The following is a 24879-nucleotide window of genomic DNA, read 5'->3' on the forward strand; positions in this document are numbered from 1 at the left end:
GCACAGTCCGTGGTCCACTGCACATGATATATTCGGCAAAGAAAAAAAAAGATCACTGATAAGGGTGGCAATGTGTTTGTTCCAGAAATGGACGCATCTGTGTCTGGCACTTGGTACTTAATTGAAAGAATGTGTCACCTCCTGTCGTGTGTGTGTGATCTGAAAATGCAGTTTAGAAATGGCTGAATGAAGTTGTTTTTTTTAACCCAGTGAAAAAAATTCAAATCAAAAGCTGAAAATGATTTCATAGGTTACCTTACTTTTACTAAATCCTTCAAACCATAATAGGCTACTCGTACACAGACGCACGCTCTCCAGCACAAACCTCATGAACACTCGCAAACACAGACACACATGACACAGGCATGAGCAGACATGAACATTCACCCCCACACACATAAACACTCCTTGCCGGAAAAGGCCCGGTTGCTATGCGACAAAGAGCTAGTCCACTTAGTCTATTATGGGGAGAAACAATTTTCTTGAGTAGATCTTTAGTTGGCTTCTTTTTCATCAACTGTGCTTCTCCCAGTTGAGATATCGCACTGCACTGTGTCGCTGCCCTGCAATCACTTCCCATCAGGGCGAAAGGGAGAATTCCTGTGTTCGTCAGTGAGACTCACCAATATTTGAGTGTTTCCCTTCCAACCTGTACGTCTGTCTGTTGTCTTTTCGGCACACAATGTCATAAACAAGCGGCATATAAGCACTCCCATCTCATTCATTCAATCATCCATCTCTCACTATGCCTTCCTCCCACTCCCCGAGCTGACATTTCCTCCCACTGCCATTTTTCTACACATCCATCCACCCGTTCCTCCATCACCATCCATGTCATCTCTCTGCTCACACACCCTCCTGCACTCTCATCCGTCCATCCATCCATCCGCACAAAACTGTGTCCATACATCTTTTCGATTAAGCCCACCTTCATGCATCATTAAGCGATCCATATGTCATTGCTCCTCACTCCTGCCTTTCCGTCTCTAAAACCCTCCAACCTTGTCCTCCACCCGTCCATCCATACCTCTTGGTAGCGGGCCAGTCCCCCGTTGACAGCGGCATCAATGACCCCATTGAGGCACATGGTGAGCGGGTTGATGTTCTGCATCTGCCGGTTCTGACACTGGGTGATCAATGTGCGCAACTGTAAATTCTTGTTCTCGATCACCTCGATGGCGTTCTCCAGAGGGCTCACCTCTACCTGTGAAGGGAGTGGTTACAGAGACAGAAGGAATATAAATATTTCCAAAAGACACTAGAAATAAAAAGCCTGGTTTAAAAGTGGTGGTGTTTGAGAGAAGTGGCATTTCATCGTGGGGGTGAACTGAAAACAATAAACAATCAAATAATAAAAAGGAGCAAACTTTGAAGTGTAAAATGTTGTATTTTTGGGAAGGTGACAAAAAAAGACATCTCGTCTATGATGCTGTGACTTCTCCTTTCACAAACTGTGAAAAGCGAGCTGTAAACACAACACTGACATGCACTCGTTTGGCATCCAGTTTAAGTACTGTTTCTGCAGCCGAATGACAAACATTCAGACTATTTCTTTTAATCTACACCAATTACTGGGGGGAAACATCAGCCTGTTCAGCTGCTTAATGCATCACTAACTTTGTCTGGAACTTGGAAGGTAAAATACAGTGTTTTTTTGTTGTTTTTTTACTCAAATGTTCTGCTTCCTCTGACAGAAAACATTGCAGGTGACTGCAGTCAGAATGAATCAAAACACCAAACTCATGGGCCGTGAAATCAGAACAATGAGCCGAGAGGGGAAATGCATAGTTGGATGATTTTTATCTTTGGTTTTTATCACAAGCAGTTACACCTTCAAAGTACAGGTGAGCCATTGTTAATATAAAAACTAATGATTACGGTCACTTTAAATATAAGTTCTGGCGAGCATGCAGATCACTTGAATAGAGTAACTAGTGCACATGTCTGTCTCAAAACCTAAATCCTCTTGCAAGAAGCATTTTTGCTTGCTCTCTATTAAATATTATACTTCACTGCATGATCGTAGCACAAACCACAATTTGACCCAGTATGCTTAGTTAGCAACTATGTGTTGTGTTTTGGTTTGACAAAACAGCATTCATATCCACCCACTGCTTACAGATGTAAATGAGAAGATACATAACAGGAAGCTTTTGAGGGCTTTCCAGAGTGGAAATTGACTCATGTCAAATATAATAGCTATTGGAAAATGTCCCAATAGAAAAATCCATCAAAAAAAAAAAAGAGAGGGGAAAATATGGGTTGGTAAAGTCCTAAATGATATTGTACCTACCAATCATGGAAAAACAAATGAGTTCAATAATCCTAAACTCATGACCTTGGCCTTTATTGTTGTCCAATGTAATGACCCAGATCAATACTTGAGTATTGCCTGGCCACACTGTAAATTACAACTGGTAAAAGTGTATATTACAGTGACCCGTGTGACAGATACGTCCTCATGGCTATTTGATCAGAAGGCGGTCACACTCACCACCTCTCTCTTCTCCACCTCAAACCAGCGGGAGATGCCTGGAAGACTCTGGACCAGAGTCAGCGTTGTTCTCTCCACCCACAGGCTCTGCAATGACACCCGTGAGTATTAGCTGATTGCTTTATACGCTTAAGAAAATCCATAGCTGCTTATGCCTGATGTACACATACACTATAGCTGACAGCACACCCATTTCATTAGCAATGCATGGTTTGAAAGAAAATATGATGCGGGCAACGACTGCCAAACACCCACTTTTAGGTAGAGGTCAGATGTCACGTCTTATATCTCATATCATCATTCATGTTCCATCGCTTACCTTGTCAGTTAACACGCTTGTCAATACGCCAACATCCCACAAGGTCATTCAGACAACATGTCAGCTATAGAAACTCACATTTACTGCAGGCAATTAACATTCGAGATTAACGCTGCAGTGGATTTGTTGGAAACACGTCAAGAATTAGCAGATATGGACTCAATCCACACCTCAGTGGCGCCCTCACACTATCATTACGGGTCCATCCCACCCGAGCCTCCACTCGTCCAACCTCTCGCCTTCCGGAAAGAGGTGCAGAAACATCGCAGCTCGTTGTTCCAGGATGAAAAACTGTTTCTTTCCCAAGGCAGTGGCGCCATTAAAGAAAGCTGCTTTTACCCTTATCTCCTCATCTCCCAGTGTGCAATAACGGGAGCAAGTCGACTACTTCTTTATAACTTGCACTTTACATGACAGTCTTAATGTTTTTGTAACCTTTCTTTCAATCATATTTAAAGTGTTATGTGATTATAACCTCTGTACTTTGTTACACGGGGGGTGCGGTGCACTAGTTCTGTCATTTACTATGGTTTATTAGCAGAAACTGAGTAGTGTATATCTGATTTAAAATAAAAACTGTTATTTGAAATAAGTATTTACAAGTATTTACATCTACAACATCCACTTAGATTGACGGTTGCCATGTAAACAAGGAAGAACAGCAACCCTTCTGGTACATAAAGGGTTGAGTTGAGTTGTCCTCCATTTGTAACAATCAGCAGATTACGATTAGACGTCACTAATTATTACATGCTCTCAACTTTTCAAGAAAAAGCTGAAAACAACAATTATGAATAAATATAATCAGTTGGAATGTTAAGCTGTTCATTAACCAAAAGAAAACACAAAAAATAACAGCACTATTTTAGTAGTTATTACATCGAGTTCTGACAATGTGAGAGACAAATAAATGAGATGAAAAAAATGTCCACAATTTCCCAAAGTGTTGATTTTGTGTTGAAAGTAAACAACCAAAGCTGCCGCGTGATCACGAAGAACAAATAACAGCAACTTCTGCCAGCACACAGAAATGTTGGGTGCGTCTTTTCTTTCACATTCATCAAAACAATTGGTGTTAGTAATCACTCCATCTTCTTCTATGCGAGGATCTGCTGCTGTGTTTACACACGTTGTAGATTGACTGTCCTAAGGATTTAAACTGTTAGTTTCCCAGAACCTCAGGTGGCACTAAACTGTCACGAGTGTTTTTCATGATTCTGACAAATGTATTGATTCACACTAGGAAAGAAAACAAAATCTTTTTTCATCTTTTCTTTTTTGTCAAATCACTTTGAAATGATGACAAATACAGCACTTTATTTGTTGAATTATGTCATTATTTTCCCCCCAGTTTATTATACCTTAGGAGCTGGAGTGAGCAAATGTTTTACTTATAAGAAACAATGATGAAAAGTAGTTTTAATGTTTTTGTCGATCAACTAATATACCAATTATACCTCTAATTAACTGCTGGTTGTAGCTTTACATCCTTCATATCTGTCATAATTAATCTAATTACCTTATTTACTGCATCATTTTCTTGCTAAAATGCGATGAGAATGAAAGATCAGTGAGCTACTGTGATGATGACAGTCACTTTTCTGCTGAGCCCTCTCCACGGGTAAGTGCTCACCAAGGCGCTCACACAACACAGCTTAATTCAACTTTAGACCGTGGCGTCTTGCTCAAGGACACTCGGGCAGAGCAGATAAGTGCTGACGCGCGGTATCGATCCGCTGTCCTCAGGTTGAAGAAGAAGAGGCTTTCCTGTCACTACACAACCTTGGTGCCCTTCATTGATTTTAGGCTTCTGAAGGCCAAAAACCTCACTAGAACAAGAGTGTACAGTTTCATTCATAAAGTGGGAATTTGATGGTTTTCGGGAGCACTTCTGTCTTTCATTTGTGACAAATGACACCGTATATGGGGCGGCTGCATGCTCATTATGCTCACCTGAGGGCCCGGGCTATCCAGCCCTGACAGAAATTTGATATCATGATTAAATTTAGCCAAATAGCTTTGATGGAATTGAGATGAAATGGCTGTGTGGAGCAGCCCGTGTGTCTATATAGCAAGTGTGTGTGTTGGCGATGAATATTTATGAGCCTAATGGCAGAGCCTATAAGAGGTGTGAGTGTGCATGTGTATGTCTGTTGTGCTTGGCTGTAAATACCACAGACCAGAGTTTTTCCAGTATAATTACCAATGTGGAAATCATAATGAATAAAACATTGGCTACACGCAGCCAAATATCTGTGTGCAGGTTCAAAATGTCACTACCTACATGCTCATGATCGATGAGAATGGGAGGGAAGGAAGTAAATGAAGCTGTTTCACATTCATTTGCAACAAAATGATTATACATTTCTGAAGCATGAAATGTTACTGCCACTGTACATGCAGTTAATAAAGGCTTATTTTTATATCTTGACAGATACATGTTTCAGATACGTACACAGAATGCATTTATGAATGCTTCATGTAGCTGTCTCCCTTCATCTGTCTTTCTAGTGAATTTCTCTTTTTTCTCCGAGCCCTTACCTTGAACTCGTTCTCCTTGTCTTTGGTGCCCTTGTGGAAGGGCCGGTCATATCTGAACCTCCAGATGTGATTGAACTTGTAGAAGCTTTTGATGTTGTCAGGCACTCCGTCTCTCTGCAGCACATCTTGACTCTCCGGGATTGGAGTTACGGCATAGATCTGCAGGTCTGAAGGCACCGGAAGTTAAGGAAAGAGCAAGAGGGAGTGACAGGGGAACGCACTGAAGACAGAAACGGACAGCAATTCTCCAGTGACCTGGAAGAACATGGGGACTCACGAGACACAATTACACACAGATGACAGGAGCACAGACAGAGGCACAGGTTAGCAGGAAGGTTATCTGTGCACCTTGAGGTTATTATACCTTTTCTGTTTCATTTATTAACATAACATGATATCAGAGGAACTCACATTCATAATGAGCAGCACAGCTGAGCAACTAAAGCAAGGAGATACGAGGTAGGACAATTAACAGACATAGGTGAGCGATCTGAGAGAGCATAACATTATGAAAGAATATTGCAGCAGTGTGCAAATGCATGCAGGCGAATCGCACGTACACGGCAGAATACCATGAAAAGGACAAACCGCTCAACTTAAACACGGCGCCCTGCACTCCATCGGCCTCTCAAAGCACTGCGCTCTTCTTTCATTTTGACAGCGCATAAGAGCCTTTGCTTTTTCCCTCTCTCCTCCTCTATATAGGTCAACAGTTGTCCCACACATTAGTGTAAATAATTAAAGAGGCGGTACAAATGAAGCCGAGCACTGCTCAGACACTTGGCTTGACGTGTGAGTCTCGGACTTTATTTATGTATCAAAACATTTAAGATAATTTAACCATGACACAACATGTATTTTGTATTCAGTAAAATACTGTGACTTCCATAATAGAGATGGTCAGACAGCATTATATCATTAATGCGTCATTCAGAATATCAGTAATAAAGGCGCATCTTCACAAAACAAGCATATTGTGGATGGGTTTTCTACTACAGCGGCTGTTTTAAGAGAACATTAACTGCACACCGGTATAAAGAGATATTGAAATACTATTATTGTTTTTTTTTAGGTCATTATTTTTCACCCTTGGGACAACCAGTGTGTAGAAAAACTGATGAAATCCAGATTAAACAAAGTCATCCACATCCTCGCTGCTGCTCAAAAAGTGGTGGTGCAATTGTGAGAAATGAGGCAACCCAGACGACTAATATCAACATTAAAAAAGAACAAAAAACAAAAATTTGAGCATCTCTTATGTAGATTGCCATGAGGGAGAGGAGGACCCTATATAAAGAGAGTAAATCGGTACAGTATGCTTTCGTGCATTTTATGTAAATGGACCTTTGATAACGACAAGAAAGCACTTGTGAGAGGAAGAGCGAAGCGTGGCGTGTGATTTAGGGCCTCATTAAAGGATATTGTGTTTATATGAACACAAATCACGCTGCGAGAGTCAGCATCTGTGCTTGAATGAATGTAAACTATGCTGCCTCTTCAGTGTCTAATCACACATACACACCCGCGGAAATGAATTTTGTATGTGCCTGATTTTGAAGCAAAGGATACACTGTGCGTCTGCCTGGTATATGGTCTGGTCCGGCAGGTTGACGTGCTGCATGGCGATGGCGTGAGGGAACTCGTTGAGCATCCGCTGCTGGAAAGCCTCCAACCTCTCATAGTCATGGCCACGGCACACAAACTCCTTATTCTGCAGAGAGGGAGCAGGAGACAGCGTGGGGTTAGCTTGACATCTAGTGGCCGTGTCCTGTAGCTGCAGCCTCATCCGCAAACTCCACCAAGGACAGAGCTTGTTACATCATTAAATGGCATTGAAAAGGAGTTGCTGAATGTCACCTCACTGGAGGAGTCTTATATAAGAAAAGTTAAAGCTTCCTGCAGTCTGTGGAGATAGCGGAAATATGACTGTCACAGGGGGAATATGAAGATTGCTTTACCCTTAGGAAGAAAGGAAACTTTTTCCCATAGAAACCGACTCTGAAGAATTCAGGCTCCAGTCTTTGTTGGTCCATGATCTTGTCGTAGAGAGAGGCTTCCGTCATCTAGCAAGGAAAACAATGACAGGTTTGCAAAAAAAAAATATAAATTAAGAATGCAAGTTGTACAGCTTTTTTTTTTTTTTAATTGTTATCCATTTCCATCTTCATGTGGCTAAGGCAAGACTTCAACTAAACAATCCATGTCCCAACCCAGAAAACTCACCCTCATCTTGCTCAAGTTCCTGTAATCGTAGTAAGACTCATACTGGTCAGCCAGCTCTCTGCACAGGATGATGCCATTCTCCCAACACTAAAGACGCAAACACAAACATTCAGTGAATGCAACAACCGAAAAAGAAACCTTTATGGAGCTAAGGCTCTTGCCCTGTAGTCCTGCTACACCACTGGATCTCCACTGGATGGCACTCGTGAGTCATTAATGACAGGAGACAAGGACAACCTCCTCATGCAGGTAAACACAGCACCTGGCCATCCTGCTAATTAAATGAGAAGCTCTCCTCCCCCGCTGACTACTAATCCCTGTTCGGAGGCATCGGCAGATGGTAAGGCTCATGAATGTGAAAGAAAATTGGACTACGAGTTACGAGGGAAACAGTTGATTCCACGGAGCTCCGTTATTTCATCAAGACAGCAGACATTGTTTTATTTATTTATTTGTATGTTTGTGCGTGAGTGCGTTTGTGTATGCGAGGAACTTTGGATGATTTCCACAATGACACTTTCACTGAGAGTGTTAGAACAACGGCAAAGGTAGCAGGCAGTGCTTCTGAAAAATGCTGCTGCATGGGCTCACTATAACTTGCACAAATGGCACCACTGATGCATGTCATGCTCCACCTGCCAGGCTTTCCCTCATCATCATCACCATCATCACCATCAGTGTCTTTATCATCTCCCACAATATATCTTTGGGGAATGGCGGAGGATATTGTAGGGATGATAAGGATCTTGCTTTAATTAGTCTGCTGCCGGCGAGTCATCTGATTGATCTTCGGAGGTGTCGAAGCGTTATGGGCAGAAATTAAATGTGTGATCACAAGTGACACATGTTTTTTACACGAGGTGAATGACATCACGACAAAGTCTGTTGCTTCTGTCGCGCTGCAGCAACAACATTTGGAAGGGTTTATTGGCAAAAAAATCTGTGTTTAATCACTTTAATTTAGCAGCATTAGAATAAGCCTTTTTAATATGTCCTTTGGGCAAAGGCCTTGCTGTACTGTATCTCGTGCCACCATGTTTCTACAGCAGCCTGAATGGACAAACCATCTGCATTTTGAAGCAGAAGCTTAATACATAAATAAAGAATTAAATCCTTTCTCGTATATGAAGGCCAGAGGAAAGGGTGCAACGGGTTGAGGTGCAACCTCTGTTTCTTTTACAGTCTACAATGAGATCATTAGATATTACTAATTCTTACACACTGTACCTTCAAGGATGGCTATTGATTGCACTTTCTGGGAATGTAGGTTCTGGCCCATGGAGAAAATGAGTAAAGTTTGGATGCAGATGCTTGAGTGTATTGACAATGAGGGGAAACAGAGCAGCCTGTTTTACAATGTTGTGCAAAATAAGGTTTGCATGCACGAGTCAACAAATGAATGAACACAAAATGTGGATTTAAAGGGTGTGTGTTACTGCTTACCTTCCCCCTGTCAAAGTTCTGGACGATAGTGTGGTGCAGATACTCTTTTCTCTGCCACTCGCTCTGCATGGGATAGTTGAGGAACTCTCTGAGTGGCCTGTCTGACCACTCCAGCAGCTCGTCATACAGCAGCAGAGTGTACGACGCCTCTGTGACGCACAAATCAAAGGTCAGGAAGTCAGAAAATGTCAGCAACGGCAAGGTAAGGATTCAGTCCTAAAGCACTAACAAAAACAAGGTTTCTTCAGACATACCTGTGTAGTTTTGTGCTTTTAGGTGCAGGTCGTACAGTTTGTGAATGTAACGGATGTACATCTCCTCTTTGTTTAGCTCGGTTTTGTAGAAGTTCTAGACAGGAGCGTTTGGGGATTTTTAAGGAGGAACGCAAAAAGAAAAAGTGTTTAAGTGTATACTCAAAAAAAGGCAGATTTCTGTATGGCAGAGGTGCAACAACAAATTTCAGCGGCCGATTTGCATCGACTTATGATCCGTCTGCTTATGCACCCTGGTGCTCTTGCAGTGACAGCAGGAAAAGCTAGCAGCACCAAAAACACTGTCAAGAGTGACAGCAGTGCACATTCACCAACAACCGACTAATATCAGTGTTGCCAAATCCGTGAGGGAAAGATTCAAAGGGAGGAATGTGTGTTTTAATCACACCGAGCAAATAAACAACCTAGAAAATACACGACAACAAAAAAAACCAAAAAAATGTAAAATAGAGCCAAAGATATGAATTTGATCTCGTTTGGATTTCATATCTTCTCCTGACTAGTAATTAAAAAGATACAACAAACACCAGGAAATGTTATTGGAGACCTCAAATTATATATCATATAATGTATAACAAAACCTTTTGTTGATGAGCTTTATCGGTGCACTGTTCCTGCATCACTTTTTTTATTTTTTACATGTCGCCACTCTTAAGAGTAGCTCATGACAGGCAGATAATGAGCAGATGTGACAGGATGGGTCTCTCATCAAACTCTCAACAAGAGAATATTAAATTTCTTTAATATTATATTTCTTCTTCCCTTAATGTCATTTCAATCAAAATAAACCCAAACCCTTTCCAATAAGTAATAATAAGTAAAAGCACAATGGAGTAGCTGTTGCTCACCAGTAAACTGACAGTACATCCAATCTTCTTGCCATCCACTTCTCCCAGCTTCATACAATCCCTGCAACAGAAACCAAGACGGTAAGACACGTGCAAAGATGTGACACGATCAAAAGTCACAAAGTGTGTTTCAGCATATCATTTACCTATAGTCGAGCAATCTCTCCATCAAGCGGGTGACGGTAGCGATCAAAGAGATCCCGCTCTCCCTCCAGGTCTCTCGCTCAATCTTTTTCAACAGGCTGGAGGACAAATGAAGAGAGACAGCATGAGACAGAGGCGTGAAGACCAATACAGACAAGATGTAAAAAGGAGAAAGGTGATTGTTAAGAAGAGAAAAAGAAATTGCTTAGAAAGAAAAAGCAGGCCAAGCAAAAATTAAAATAAAAATCGATCCCAGTCACACCTATGCTTGCTGGCCTTTATTAAAAAAATCCCAAAGTGGCAAAAAGTAAATGATTTTTATTTAAAAGTATTGATCGCTCATAACATTTAGGACAAACACATCACAGCCAAAATAGTGCAGTCGACTTCTGGCTGAATTGCCCCCTGTTGCCCCCTCACACAGACGACACTGAGAGAACAAAGAGGAGGACATCTTACCTAGGGTACGGACCAAACAGGGGAATTCTACTCCAGGCGGGAAGCATAGGCGGAATAAATTAATATTAATACGATTAATATCAGCACACGCGCACACACACACACACACACTCACACAGGTCACTACAGAGGTTAGTGGAGTTAGTAGGAGGGAAAGGATTGAAGAAATTAAACTGAAACGTGAGAGTAATTGAGCAAGAAAACATTTAAGAACGCTCATAAACACACATTTCATTTGTAGTTTGTGGGTGGAAGTACATCTTAGCACTTTATCAATAACGACTTCTGATACACAATTGCATGATACTAGATTGTAGTCTAATTATTATGTTAAGACACTATGAAAGACAAAGACAGTCGATGTGTAATTGAGCCGAACTTCACATCAGTGTGATTCTTGGGAAGACATATAGAAGGTATGTATGTAAATTATTATTATTATTTTTTTTAGATGTTAAGTTGAAATGTAGGACTTTGATTTTCCATGTCCACATGTACACGTTCATAGTAATGGTGGACATAAAAATATGAAGAGCCACAGAGCCACAAAGGATGCAGTATATATATACACACACACACACACACACACACACACACACACATACAAAACATGCAGGAGCACAAACCTTGAAACACAAGGACAAAGTGGACAAGGACCCACCATGGCGGAGGTGTGAGTGAAGATGAAGGTGACTCAAGTTGAATATTGATCACTTACCTCTGGCTATCATTTCATCAATCCCCTCTATATCAACACTTAAAATAAAAAGCTTGCCAGGGTGTTCCCTTTTAATACTAATCAGCCGTGCCTAAATCCTTTAACGTCGCAAAAAGCACTTTGCCCTAAAAGCGGCATGTTCTGCATTCGTTCTAACAGCTTAACACATTCAACGGTGGTTCTGTATTCAGGTAAAGTCGTAACTCTCATCTGTGCTTTTTGGCTCTCAGGGTTAAAAGCTCATTGTTAAGAACACGATTCTGCAGCACAGCCATTTCAGGAGGCAAATGGCCTGTGAGAAGTGGCCCACGCAGACATTTACCAGTCGAGGTCTTGCGTGGGTCGCATCATTCCCATCATTAGACTCCATAAACAGCCATTTTGTCTGTCACTACATGGGTAATGGTATCTTGCGCCGGGCCTGTGTCGAGGTAAATTTGTAAAGGTCCTGTTGTGATTATATCACATTCAGCGGGTTAAGCTCTCGATTGGCTCCATTGGCTAAATTGCTTCATCGCAAAAATGTTCTGCCACTTGACCCCATCAATTCACCAGAAAATAGTAAAAGTGACTGGGGGAGAAATTGGTAAATATGCTCCCATTCGTCGAATCCTACTTTCCCTCTCTCTCTCTCACTCACATGCTGTTGAAGAGCTCCCTGTACGTCTCGTCTCCTTTGCCGTCAGACATCAGGCTGTCCAGTTTGTCAATCAACTTGGCTTCCACCTGTGAGAGAAAAGTATTTATATCTCAAAAAAGGCTGCCAGTTCAAATAATACAAAATAAAATGACTGGAAGAGACAGAAGCATAAATCGTCCAGAGCTGAAAATGGAACAGTGTGTGACATCAAATCACATCATGTCAAAGCCACTCGTTTGTTGAAAGACTTTCTTGGGAGAACAATTTTAGACATGTTCAGTTCAATTCTTTTTATTCTGTCATGATCAGAGAGGTGAAATGGCGCTTCAAGTATTTTTCAACTTGGACTCCATGTTTATAGAAGTTGTTGTGTACGTGAATTGTACTTTTTGTCATTCAGCTTCTCACAAAGACTTGAGAGTTGTTTCAAGAAGACGAAGCAGCAAATGCATCATCCTTGGACACACCACGACCATTCTCCCTCTGTTGGCACAGGGTCACAGCAACCAAAACAACAGTTTCTAGAGCTTTGCATCCTTGCAGCAGCTAGTTCACCATCCTCCATCTGCTGTCCCCAGCCATCAAATTAAAATCGCTCCACACCAGCTACATATTAAGCCATAATAAAAGAAAAGTAAATAAAATCTTTCCCTCAAAAGACTTAAACCCTTCTCTCTCTCTCCAACTCCCTCTCACTGGCATTTGCCACTTGCATCTAACTGCAAAAGCTCTTAAGTCTCATGAGAATTCAGAGAGAGAAGTGACACAACAATCTGATTTATTTATTACACACAGGACACTAAGTAGATTATCCCAGTTCCCCCATAGAAATAAACTGTAGTTATCATTGACATGTCACAGTTGTCAACTGAACTGATCTACTGGTCCAATTCTAACCGATTTTGCAAGTACTATTTACTAATACATCCAACATTTATAAACATAAGTCAAGTATGTAAAAATAAAGATGATAAAAGTCTACAATTACCTGATTGCGTCAAATGTTTTTTTTTTTGTTTTTTTTAAGAATGAGCTTTTCCTATTAATTAATATCAGGAGCTGGATCAGCTCCACAGAGACCGCCTTTCTGGACCACTAAGCTTTTACAATAGACTATTATGGACAATTGATGCTATTGAAGGCAACACAGTTTCTCCAACACACTTGGAAGAGAAAGGTGAGGTGGGGGATATTCAGCCGCAACATGCAACTTCAATAAAGTTGCAGACTGCACCTACGAGTGAGTCTATTTCTAACGTCTGTGTACCTGTTTGAAATTGCCACTGCGTCTCTGCTCCCAGTCCATCATGTCATGGAAGATGGGGATCATGACGTTCCTCAGGTCTGGCTGCGGCACCAACGTCACCTCCAGGAAGGGACCGATCATCGCCGGGATGAAGTTCAGCTTGTGTTCCCCTGCAGCAAAGATGGAGGTCAATGAAGGTTAAACTCTCTCTCTCTCTCTCTTCATCCCACAGCACAGTGTTTGTGTTTCTTCCACAATAAAAACCTGCTCTTGTAATGTAGTTTAAGTGCATCTAGCCTTTCCATGAACTGAATAATCAGTCATTCAGTAGAGAGACTTTGTCAATTATGTCGACATAAAAAAGAAACAAAAAGCACAAATGAAGTGACTTCAAAATGCATTTCAAATTGTCCAAAAATCCACTTTAATACACATAAATACACTGGAAATGACTGCACAAAACAAACACTGTATAAATCCATCACAAATGCAGAAGGGAACAAAAGCACCCACACAAAGCAGAGTGAGGCATCCAGCTTGTTGCCATGGGGACAAATCATTTTCCCACATGAAGAAATAGCCTGTTTTGTTTTGTTTCTCAGTTAATTCACTTCCTGTGATGTTAGTGCGTCACACGTGTAGCATCCACTGCTGGGATGGAAGTAAACAGTTGCCTGTACTGCATTTGCAGCACCACAAAGAATAATGTAAAGCATATGTCATCATCGATAAACAATCACTGTGTGAAATTAAACACGAGTTCAAATGTCCAATATGTTTTGTATCTTACCTAAATTCTGCCACATGCTGAAGATCTCGCAGCCCATCATCACCCTCATGTCGCCATACCTGCATGAAAACACATCAGAGTGGGAATATGCGCTTGCTGCAGGTGAATACTGAGAGAAGCTGCACAGAACAGAATACTAAGTACTCATTATACTGTATGTGGTCCACATGTACATGTGCATGAACGTGTGTGTGTGTGTGTGTGGCTGTTATGAGGGTTGACAGGGCAGGAGCAAGATGGCTTGTTGAGTAAGCACAAGGCTCATTATAGGCCTTTCTTACACACCAGCAAAAAAAATAAAAAATACAGTGTATGTGTGTGTCAGTGTGTGTGTGTGTAAACAACACCTACTTTTCCAGTATCTTTTTCCTCTTAGAAGGAGAAAAGGACTCCAGCTGAAGACAGGGCTGATTGATAAATATTACAGACAGATAGAAATACGAGTCCCACACCTGAAATGGCAGGAAAAAAAAAAAAGCTTGTCAACCAATAAATGTCCCAAATTAATTATTTAGGATTGCAGGTAAATAACTGTTATAGAAGGAAAAGCTAAAGCCAATTGTCTACACAGAAACACAGGTAGTATTTCTTACTAAAGGAAGACATGTTTGTTTTTGTTTTTTTAGCATTTAGGGGAGAAGAAAACACCCTATTTCTTTTTTATGGCTCATGTCTTACTTATACTACTGCTGAATCTATTTTCTGAACCATTTTCTGATTTAATTGTCTGCCCTCAGATTTCAACTCATGGCATTATCCCTGTTTTATTTATATGGAGACCTGCAGCATTGCTCACATCTCCACAAAGACACATGTCTGTTCTGTAGACAGACGCGGTTCACTCACCTTGTAGTCAAACTTGTCATTGAGGAAGTTTTTCCTCAGGGCATCAGAGAGGTAGAGGACCGTCGTGATGATGACACTAAAAGAACAAACAAGAAAATGCATTACGAAAAACAACTGGGGTTAATCAAATAGCCCTTGTAAAGGTGCAGAGGTGAATTTGCAATGACGGTGATAAATAAAAACCACACAGATAAAAGGGGAATAGCGGAGCTGTCTCTCTCTATGATCTCAGAGGAAATGTTTGCCTGACAAAGTACACACAGCACTTATGTTACTCTCGAGCATGTTTGAAAATGCAAACTTCTTCCTGACCTGCATGAGTGGATACATTCCCATTGAGCTCTATGTCTTTCATTATCAGTGCACTTCTTTCAATAGTGTCATCCACGGAGGCTCAGTGCATTAGCCTTGGCTTCACTCTTGTTTTCATTTGGAGCGTTGCGTCATCATTCCCCCACATTTCTAGTTAAATATTGCAGCAGTCTAGAAATCTAGACATCGGTAGAGCAAAAATAATCACCTTGGAAGAGCAGATCTTTCAAAAGAGACAATAGAAAAGCCAGGCTCTACACACACTTTCAGCAGCGGAAAGTTCTTTGATATGGTAAAACGTGGGCGTCCCCATGGTGTAGTGGTGTAAAATATGTGCCAGGTAAGAGCTTTCGTGTTGTCTCCCTGAAAGCCTTTGTTGCATATTCATTTTAATTGATTTGTTTCCTGCTTCCTTTCCTCTGTGTCTGAATGTGCATCTTCGTGTGTGTGTGTGTGTGTGATCTTACTTGTTGGTGACCAACCGCATCACAGTCCAGTCTTTGGGAAACATTTCTGGTCGGATGAGGATCCTGAAGACCGTGAAGATCTGAAGAAGAAAGTCCTGGGACAAACACGGTAGAGGAGACTCATCACGCAAATTCTCATGTTTGTGTAGAACTTTACTTTATGTCTCTCTGTTTGGATCAGCAACTTCTCCCTCCCTCTCTCACTTAGTCATCCTTTTGTGGAAAAACAACATGAACAGGCACAGGAGTCGTAGCTGGAATTCTAATCACTTGTTGTTTTGCATCGCTTCTGACAGGTTTTGTGTTGTATAGCTCTAACTTGTGTAAATAATTGTTTCATTTTTTTTTTTTATCTCTTGGCTTCTTCCTCTCTAGGGGTGGCCACAGTGAATGATCAGCATATTTGATTTGGCAGAGATTTGTAGGCTGGATACCATTCCTGATGTAACCCTCCAATACTAGGCGGCCCTAACCTGAGGAATAACTACGGTATACACACTTTTTCTATTCAAATAGAGTGAATGACATTCAATGCTGACAAGGCAGCTCTCTAGTGTGAACACACTGCATATTTATGTCTCAGACTTAGTATGCAATATGGAATTAGGTGCTGAAACAATGAGCGCACACATAATTCAATTTATTTGAGATTGTTCTTTGTTAAAAGTACTATGTGAAGATGGATCATTAATGACTCTACCAGCACTGTCCAGGTTTGATAAAGCTGTGATAGAAGAAGCAGGATGAGAGCATATACTTGTTAATGACCTATCATTAAATTGATCTTTCCGACGGACAGAAAGTTGACCTCATTAAATGTATCTCTCCTTTTGTGCTGCCATCTCCCTGCTCGTCTTCTACGTCCTGTCAGTGCCCTTGCACACATTTGTGATGCATAGCATACAGACGTTTACACAGCAGACATACAGGAATGGAGAACAGAACGCGTGTGTGTGTGTGTGTGTGTGTGTGTGCGCAGTTTTGTCTTCAAAAGCTTTTGAGTAAAATAAGGGTTTAAAAAGTGAATTAGGAAAAGTGATGGATGCTAGTTACCAAACATTATCAGATTCCACTGGGATAAAACTGACACATAGCTTGTGGCAGGTAATTACATGAATGACCACCTTTAGATGGTGTTAAATGAACGACAGAAAGGTCATACATGTGATTATTCTCTTGAGAAGGCAGGAGTCATTCCTGTTTTGTCTTACCCTCAGGTCGTCTTTGCTGCTGAATGCCTGCAGAAGCTGCTGGTAGTGTCTGTCACTCATCTGTCGCAGAAGTGCCAACAAACAAGCCACGAACTCTCCCTGGTTGTAAAAAAAACACATGTTATCTTCAGTTATGCAAGGGTTCATGTATGAGATGGTACAAAAAGAGAAAATGTAATTAGGTTATGATATAAGGTTATTGTATCTACTGCAGTGGGACCAGGTTCATCCAATTAATCTGTGTTGCTTCATTTTCTGGAAGAGGATGAATTAGAAAAGGTGGTGCTTTCACACAGGGCGTGTATCCCACATATCTTTTTACGATATGAAATTGGAAACGACTCTCTGCACTTTATTAGCTACAGTGACAACAAGTGAGAGTGATAGCAGTATTCGTAATAGTCTATTACAAGTGGAACAACCCTCCTTGAGTCTCCATCCCACAGTGATTATGATGACGATCTCATCATTAGCCACTTTACCACCGCCCCCTTTTGCGCTGCGTTGTAATATAAATCTTAATTATTGCTATTAATGTGAATAATGTTAGCGGAATTATTAATCTAGTTGCCAGCAGCATCTCAATTTAAAAATCTATCATTACTTCTGCACATTATGTGAAGTCCCAAAACAATTTACACACACACACACACGCAGAGTGTGTGGCATATGTTATAACACACGTACAGTGACATCCTGGAACTGAAGTCTCATGGCAGGCCCAGTAGACTGGGGCCGGTTGCTAATTTCCAGAATGGTCCTCAGTAGAACTCCCAGCAGGCTCTCCACAATGAGCTCCACCTCTTCAGACACCACAGGCTCCTACACAACGGAAGAAAACACGAAGCAGCTCATGAAACACACTTTACAAAAGCAAATCTAAAATTCAAGGGTTTCAATTATTCTCTAAAACACAGGAATGTTCCCTCAAAGAGATCTTGACTCGTTTGCATTTGACTTAAACGCGACCTTGAACTATGACTGACAGCTGGTGTCATTTCGCCTCTGCACTGAAACTCTGTACCCCTCAGCCGAGAATTTCACTTTCACTGCAGTCTTAATGAGTCGCTCTGTTCTCGAACCAGCATGTGTGGGGACTAATGTGAATTTTCAAGGCTGAGGGCAAAAAATTATTTCACACAGAATAAGGGGAAAGTAAAAGAATAGAAGGAGGTAGAACACAAAAGAGCAAGAGACGAAACTGGCAGAGAGTGAAGCATAAAATGATGCATTTGTGTGTGTGTGTACTTTTTGTTTGTTACCTCTTCGGGACATTTTCTAGCATAAACACTGATCATGTCAGGACCAGTAGTCCTCATGAAAACTAAAACTGGTCCTAATGAGGCAGGACCTCATTTCTGAGGAACTGGTTAAGTTTAGGGCTAAGATTTGAAATGTGGTTAGGTTAAGGGTAAGGGTAAGGGTTTGGCATTAACTGGTTATCTTAGGGTTAGGGATAATGCTTTGCTTAGGCTGTCCAAATGAATGGATGTCAATGGAGAGTCCTTAAAAATATAGCAGCGCAAACATGTGTGTGTGTGTCCCTCCAGTCTCTACCATTGCCAAGACAGGCAGGTCTTGGACAGAGCGATAATGAGAAGGAGCTTCAGACTGCCACAGTTGTCACTTTCCTTTAGATGTGGTGCCACTCACATTGTGTGTGTGTGTGTGTGTGTCACTGGATGCCTTTACCAATAGCTGCCCCTCTGGCAGCAAACACTGCAAGAAAGGCAACCCAAGCTGCTGCTGCTGCTGTGACACACACACACCGGCGCACACACCCCAGACCCACAGCTCAAAGTGACTGCCACCTGAACAATAAGCCACACTAAATTGATGGGTCTCATTACTGAACTGCACGGCTGCCAATGTCCCCGTTACCAAGACTAATTGACCATAAACACACAACAAAACAATCTGCTGTTGCAACGTACTGGCGAGGAAACTGTTGCTATAAGACTAATTCTTCTACCTCTGACTTTGTTTTAAGTTATTTTCCTGCATTGCTATGATAGCGGTTCACAGCAGCAGCACAGAATAGTGCCTTTATTATAAAATGTACTTATAAATAGTATTTATAAGTATGTTTTATGTGTGATTAAAGATTTTGCAATTTTACACATTTTTGAAGGCAAATTTCTGCTCCTACAGAGAACAGGTACAATAGTTTAAAAGTATAGTTCATTATTTTGAGAAATGCACTCTTTACCACTATTTCTGAGTGGTTAAGATATACAAGTTAACTAGTGCGTTATGAGAGGTATTGTTTTTGTTTTATGGATTATTTTACCACAGAGCAGAGTGAGCTTACTGGCTCATAGCAGTAGCTGCTTCTTTTTCTGCCTTGGTTAAAACGTGAATAAGCCTGTTTTGTTTCCGGCAGACAGTTATTATACAACTATGTTATACTCACCGCTGTGCCGTTTTCCTCCTTCTTGATGAGGGACAACATGCTGGTGAGAATGCGGGCACACATGACCAGGTCTCTCTGCTCTTGCATGTGGGCCTGCAGGACACGGAGAACTACTGGCAACAGGATGCACCGTGATTCTGCAACACACACACACACACACACACACACAATGGGCTGTCAGACATTATAGTAAATTAACCCTGCATAACCACCACCAATTAAAATGCATTATTAATTTTCTATTTTCCTGTCATTGACTTTCTCTGGTGCCTTTGTGTAACATTAATGTGTTTTGCTTGAGGGATGTTTGTCTGGTTACATGAAGCCTTTGAGAGCACGCTGGAAATAAAACCCTGACAGTAATTTGTTTCAGTGCACAGTCTTCATTAAGAGCAATTTAATGACATGGAGTTAGCTGCACTGTAGGGCAACAATTAGCCAAGGTGTGTTCTTAATTTAATGCACAACCGTGCAGTCTAATATCATCTAATAGCACATGTGTGCACATGCTGGTTTCCTTGTTTACCTCTCCAATCCAATCCAACTTTATTTATAAAGCACTTTAAAGACAACACAGTTGGCCAAAGTGAGTTGGAAGCCAAAGAGGAAAAAACGTGTTTTATGATAGGTCGACTAACAGTGACTGATCTGCCAACCTGAGAGAGCATGAGGGAACGTGCGACTGAAGCAGCTCGGACAGATACTTTAAAAGCATTTAAAAACAAATAAAAGCATTTTAAAATCAATCCGGAAACACAACTGGGAGCCGGGAGGTTTTTTGCTGTAGGCCTGTATGTCTTTTCTGTGTTTGTGTCACTTGCTGCCTAATCGTGTGTTCATAAACTGTTGCTTGTTGTCTCCACAAATGATCTTTACCTGGGTTAGTGTAAAGCTGGCTTTCCACTGTTTTGCCAATGCACTGCAGCTTGATGGCCTCCAGGGGGCACTCGGCGTGGACAGTGGTAGGCAGGCTGCCCAGCATCTCCCTGACGAAGCCGGCCACCTCTCGCACCGTGAAGATTTTCAGCAGCTCGCTGTAGACTGCAGGAAACGTCCGCAGGAACACGGCCTACGGACATAGAGGGATAACGTTATCATACAAACACTATATCACCCTTGAAAATGCATTGAGCAAAGTATTTTTATCTTTATTCTATAATGCTTATGATTACTTATCATAACTAAATGGTAAACTAAAAAGTAGCCACAACAACATCGAGAAAGTGTAATCTTGTGTTTTAAAACCTCAACAGGACATCCTTGAATATGGTTTATTTAAAAAGTCTCAAACTGATTAATCTGTATCCAATGCTGAAAAATGCTTTATTGGGAGATGATGTTAAAATATTAAGCAGGGTCATCCTTTTTTCTGGTTTTAACATACTTTTATTTTTTATTTTTTCCCAGCAAAGCCTGGCAGAAGATAGAACCTCTTTTTTTTTGGCAACATTTAGGTCCCACCAATTTTATACTATGGTTGAACAAAACGGTTTTGAATGATCACATTTCAACTGTTCAACTGATTCTACAACTTGACCAAAGAGAAGCTATTGGGTTATCTTCATGAACCAGCATACACAGACAGAGACATCGGAAAATGATTTAACAACGTTGCATCCACTCTACGCCTGGGGTTAATCATCAAAAATCGGAACTATCCCTTTAAGAATGATGATATTTGGAATTGTATGGTGCATGGGGAGGACGCAACTAAAACAACTAATGTTCATGGCTTTAAAGCAGGGGTCTCAAAGCATATATTCATGTGAAACTATTCAGTAGGGGTGGGCAATATGAGCTTATAATTATGTCACAATATTCATCACAATATCACAATAAAAGCATCATGATGATAGATAGCTCGCAGAATTTCAAAATAAGTGTCTGTGCTGACATGGAACAATATAAAGTTCACAATAAATATGTATTTAGGATGTCATATTAATCTATTACCAACAAAAATACAAAAATACAGAAATAACTCGATTAAGTGGTGGTCGATGATCGAGACCACCGAGAAGTTAACGGCTGCTTCATACATGTGTGTGTGACTTGACTGTTTGACTTGTGCACCATGCCCGAGTCTATTTCAAGAGAACATGGTTTCAACTGACTTTAGAAATAGAGGTAAATGAGGAAACAGAAGAGCCAAACAAAAAGAAAAAAACAGTAAGTAAGAGACAAACACAAAAAAAAGGGACACAGCACAAACAGAAGGTACTGTAGAAGGAGAAATACTGGAATTTTTCATATAATTTACTACCAACCAAACACCACACAAGCAGCTGTTACTGGTGTGTAATTACAATTATCTTCAGCGTCTTTAGCTTGTTTGTTTAGGTCTTGTTTGAAATCAGTGAAGGCGTCTGCCCCGCTGTGCGAAACCTCCCACCGGAAAAGGAGAAGCTGCCACAGAAATTCCTGCTACGACTCCAGACCCTCTGGCAGCGTGAAATTCAATTACAGGCAATTTCTCACCTATCAAGACTGCATTACCAGGAGTCCGCAAGACCCGGCAGCATTATGTGGTACATGTGCCAGACTTACACATTCACAGGCACACAGAGATGGGCATCTGATGATCACAGAGGAAACCGAAGGACTGAGACATGTCTGTGCATGTCAGAGTCTTCAGAACACAACGCTTACGTAATCCTACACACGATACCGTAGATACACACACAGTACCTGTGTTTGTGCGACGGGACTGGTGCCTTTGTTTTCCTGTGACAGGAAGAAGCGGATGGACATGAAGAGCTCGTGGATGCAGACTCGGAACTCGTCCTCGTTCTGGCCTCCCGTGGCCAACGAGAAGAGCCGACGGGACTGGATGATGTACTTGAAGATGTACTCGCTGGCCTGGAGGACACAGGGAAACGATCGTTTGTCACATGGGGTGATGAAAAAACAAATCAGCCATTGCCTGCAGTAAAATGCAGAAAGTCTCTGATGTAAAGTATCTCATCTAGAGATGACTCCATTTGAAAAACGTAAAAATAAATAAATAAAATTCCATTCATGCCAAATATCTGCTGGCGTTCTTTTATATCACTGTAAATAGTCGATATGTAAGAAAAACAAAAAACAATTTAAGACGTAATCTCTTGGGCATTTAACTTATTATTATTGTTATCTATAAATGCTAGGAATATGGCAGGTGACTTACAAAGGTCACCAGTGTGTGCAGCGACCAACTTTGAGGGTGTTTGGGTAAGAAATGCAGGTACGGGTACTGCATAACTTAATTATTATTAGTATTATTATTACAAAAGTGAACTTTTTTTAAATAAAGCTGCTCAAACAAGATCTAACAGAAACTGAACTGTGTACACGAGGGAGCAAACCTGCAATGCGTCACTCATTTATTATTTGCTGCATGACAAACATTTCGGTTTTGGTGCAGGATATATTCTGTGAATGATAAATGGGGAAACTTGCACAACAGATGCCGCACTGTGCTTCTCTGACGGCGTATCTGCATGAGTCATTACAATAATGTGATATGGATTCCCAACACCAGAGGCAGTGCATTCCCCCCCCACCCCCTACTGATTTGAATTTCAAACAGTGTCATAGACAAAGGAAAGGAATAATGAATGACATATTCACGGCTGATGGGGAGATCAATTAACAGAGGAGCTGACAGGTTTGTCAAGTTTGTTTGTTTGTTTGTTTTCCTGCATTCATCTGTGCTGTATAACGGTGTACGTGTGCATTACTTGACACTGTGTCTACAGAGACATGTAGGAATGTTCAACTTGAAAACACCACCATGTCTGCTTCAGTGCCTGCATTGTGTGTGTGTGTGTGTGTGTACGTCTCACCTTGAGCACCTGCTGGATGTGATCCTGATGCTCTGCGTCAACAATGCGGTCCACGTACCATTTCAGGACTTTGATCAGGTCCCTAGAGAAGAAACAACATCACCGTTCACCTCAAGCAACAGCACACGTGGTCTCCCACTGGGTTTGGAAAATAAAGATGATGAAACAGTGAAACATTGTGTGAAAATTCTTCAACTTTCTTAATCAATGCGGGGGAAATGGTCCAAAAAATGTCATTCTTCCTGAGGAGAAATCACTTCAAATCCAATTAATTGTTGATGTTGAAGACAGCCCAGATTTTCTTATTCTCACCATGACTACATCCTGGCATTAATAACATAACACAGTTCCAATTAGACTGTGACATTTCTACTGAAAAAGAGTTTAAGGCAGATAGATGTGGCAGCAGCAGTGTGATGGATGGATGGAGGCAAAATGAGGAGGTGGGAAAAAGCCTGCACACTTTAATAGTACACAATTTATCAGCCAGGGGGCACTACAACCATTTGATTCACACTTGAAGCTAAATCAAAACTGAGAGCCTGAGTAGAGCTGCCTCTCAGCATTGATGCAGGTGATATTTAAATGCAATGCAATATGCAGGAGAGAGACGTGGCTACAATATTACAGGCTGAAGGTGCTGCTGTTGGCTAAGTGGATACAGTGAAAGAAGTGAAGGCTGAAATAGCACTGTAATATGTACCTGTAGGACAAAGCTCCAGCAAAGTGGCTTTCTATGTAGGTGTCCATGACGGGTTTGAAGTGCTGGAATTTACTGTCCTGGAGAAGGTTGATGATATGGACCTAGAAAATATCAGAGAATGTTCCTTTTAAAGGATTGTCATCTGTGCAGGTTTTAAGCCTTTTCTTTTTAAACTTAAGAAGAGGCTGTGAGGTCGGAAAATATAATTTTACTGTAAAAGACACAATAAAAACAACAAATTGTGTTTATCACTTTTACATCACGAGATTTGGGTCTATGACATCTACGGAACCACAAAAAAAAAATACAACAAACAAAAACAATTTGGAAAGTAGTGGCACATGTTTCCCTCATGTACAGGTTGAAATGCAGTGGATTTGTCCAAACCAGTGAAGATAACTTCTCCTGTCACACTTATTGGATTGATCTACAGAACCACAAAAAAGCAATGTTGATGACTGCACCGGTTCACTAGACCTTTTCATCATTGATAACACCCCGCTGAGAGGAGAAAGTGTGTTCATGTGTCAGTGGGACTGATGGAGAGAGAGAGCGAGCGAGAGATCGATACCAGCCTCGGTCTATCGATTCAGTGCACCATGACCACGCTGAGATTGGTTCAGCGAGCTCTGGACTGTTCTATCACTAGTTCTCTTCACTATCAGCTTGTAGTCTGTTTTCTGTTTGACTCAAACACTATCGGACTGTGCTGGACACAAAAGACAATCACTAAAACAGAGAAGGAATGATTGAAAAGGCCATTAGGAAAACGCACATACCAGTGAATCAAAAACCTTCAGTCCATATCTCTGAGAACTTTCGTCCAGAATACCAAAGAGAGTGTCCAGAGTGTCCTGCAGAAACTGTGAAGGGGAGTAAGAGTTTATTCATCACATTTATGGCATTTGAACTGTGTCACACTCTCATCTTGAACTAACAAAAATAAGTCAGGTTAGCAGGACCAAT

The 24879-nt window shown here is 41.2% G+C and overlaps 1 protein-coding gene across 6 annotated transcripts in view; it reads right to left on the bottom strand.

Moving 5' to 3' along the window:
• Positions 1–24879, bottom strand: part of dock4b (dedicator of cytokinesis 4b) — a 99317-nt gene that overhangs the window by 15782 nt on the left and 58656 nt on the right. For 4 of the 6 annotated variants that reach the window (XM_044021003.1, XM_044021001.1, XM_044020999.1 and 1 more), the window contains exons 19-43: positions 24693–24776; positions 23914–24014; positions 23211–23292; positions 22075–22245; positions 20263–20455; positions 19387–19523; positions 17661–17795; positions 16974–17072; positions 15763–15857; positions 14984–15059; positions 14489–14589; positions 14138–14196; positions 13369–13517; positions 12102–12187; positions 10744–10770; positions 10287–10382; positions 10141–10201; positions 9275–9368; positions 9021–9169; positions 7578–7664; positions 7313–7417; positions 6924–7065; positions 5355–5521; positions 2495–2581; positions 1028–1204 (exon numbers count right to left, since the gene is read on the bottom strand). In XM_044021003.1, the coding sequence (XP_043876938.1) occupies positions 1028–1204; positions 2495–2581; positions 5355–5521; positions 6924–7065; positions 7313–7417; positions 7578–7664; positions 9021–9169; positions 9275–9368; positions 10141–10201; positions 10287–10382; positions 10744–10770; positions 12102–12187; positions 13369–13517; positions 14138–14196; positions 14489–14589; positions 14984–15059; positions 15763–15857; positions 16974–17072; positions 17661–17795; positions 19387–19523; positions 20263–20455; positions 22075–22245; positions 23211–23292; positions 23914–24014; positions 24693–24776 (2760 nt within the window). The remainder of the gene's footprint in view (positions 1–1027; positions 1205–2494; positions 2582–5354; positions 5522–6923; positions 7066–7312; positions 7418–7577; positions 7665–9020; positions 9170–9274; positions 9369–10140; positions 10202–10286; positions 10383–10743; positions 10771–12101; positions 12188–13368; positions 13518–14137; positions 14197–14488; positions 14590–14983; positions 15060–15762; positions 15858–16973; positions 17073–17660; positions 17796–19386; positions 19524–20262; positions 20456–22074; positions 22246–23210; positions 23293–23913; positions 24015–24692; positions 24777–24879) is intronic. The other 2 variants (XM_044021004.1, XM_044021000.1) reach the window with 1 other exon arrangement.

The sequence above is a fragment of the Solea senegalensis genome, linkage group LG3, assembly GCF_019176455.1.
Source record: "Solea senegalensis isolate Sse05_10M linkage group LG3, IFAPA_SoseM_1, whole genome shotgun sequence".
In the NCBI taxonomy this organism is placed as follows: domain Eukaryota; kingdom Metazoa; phylum Chordata; class Actinopteri; order Pleuronectiformes; family Soleidae; genus Solea; species Solea senegalensis.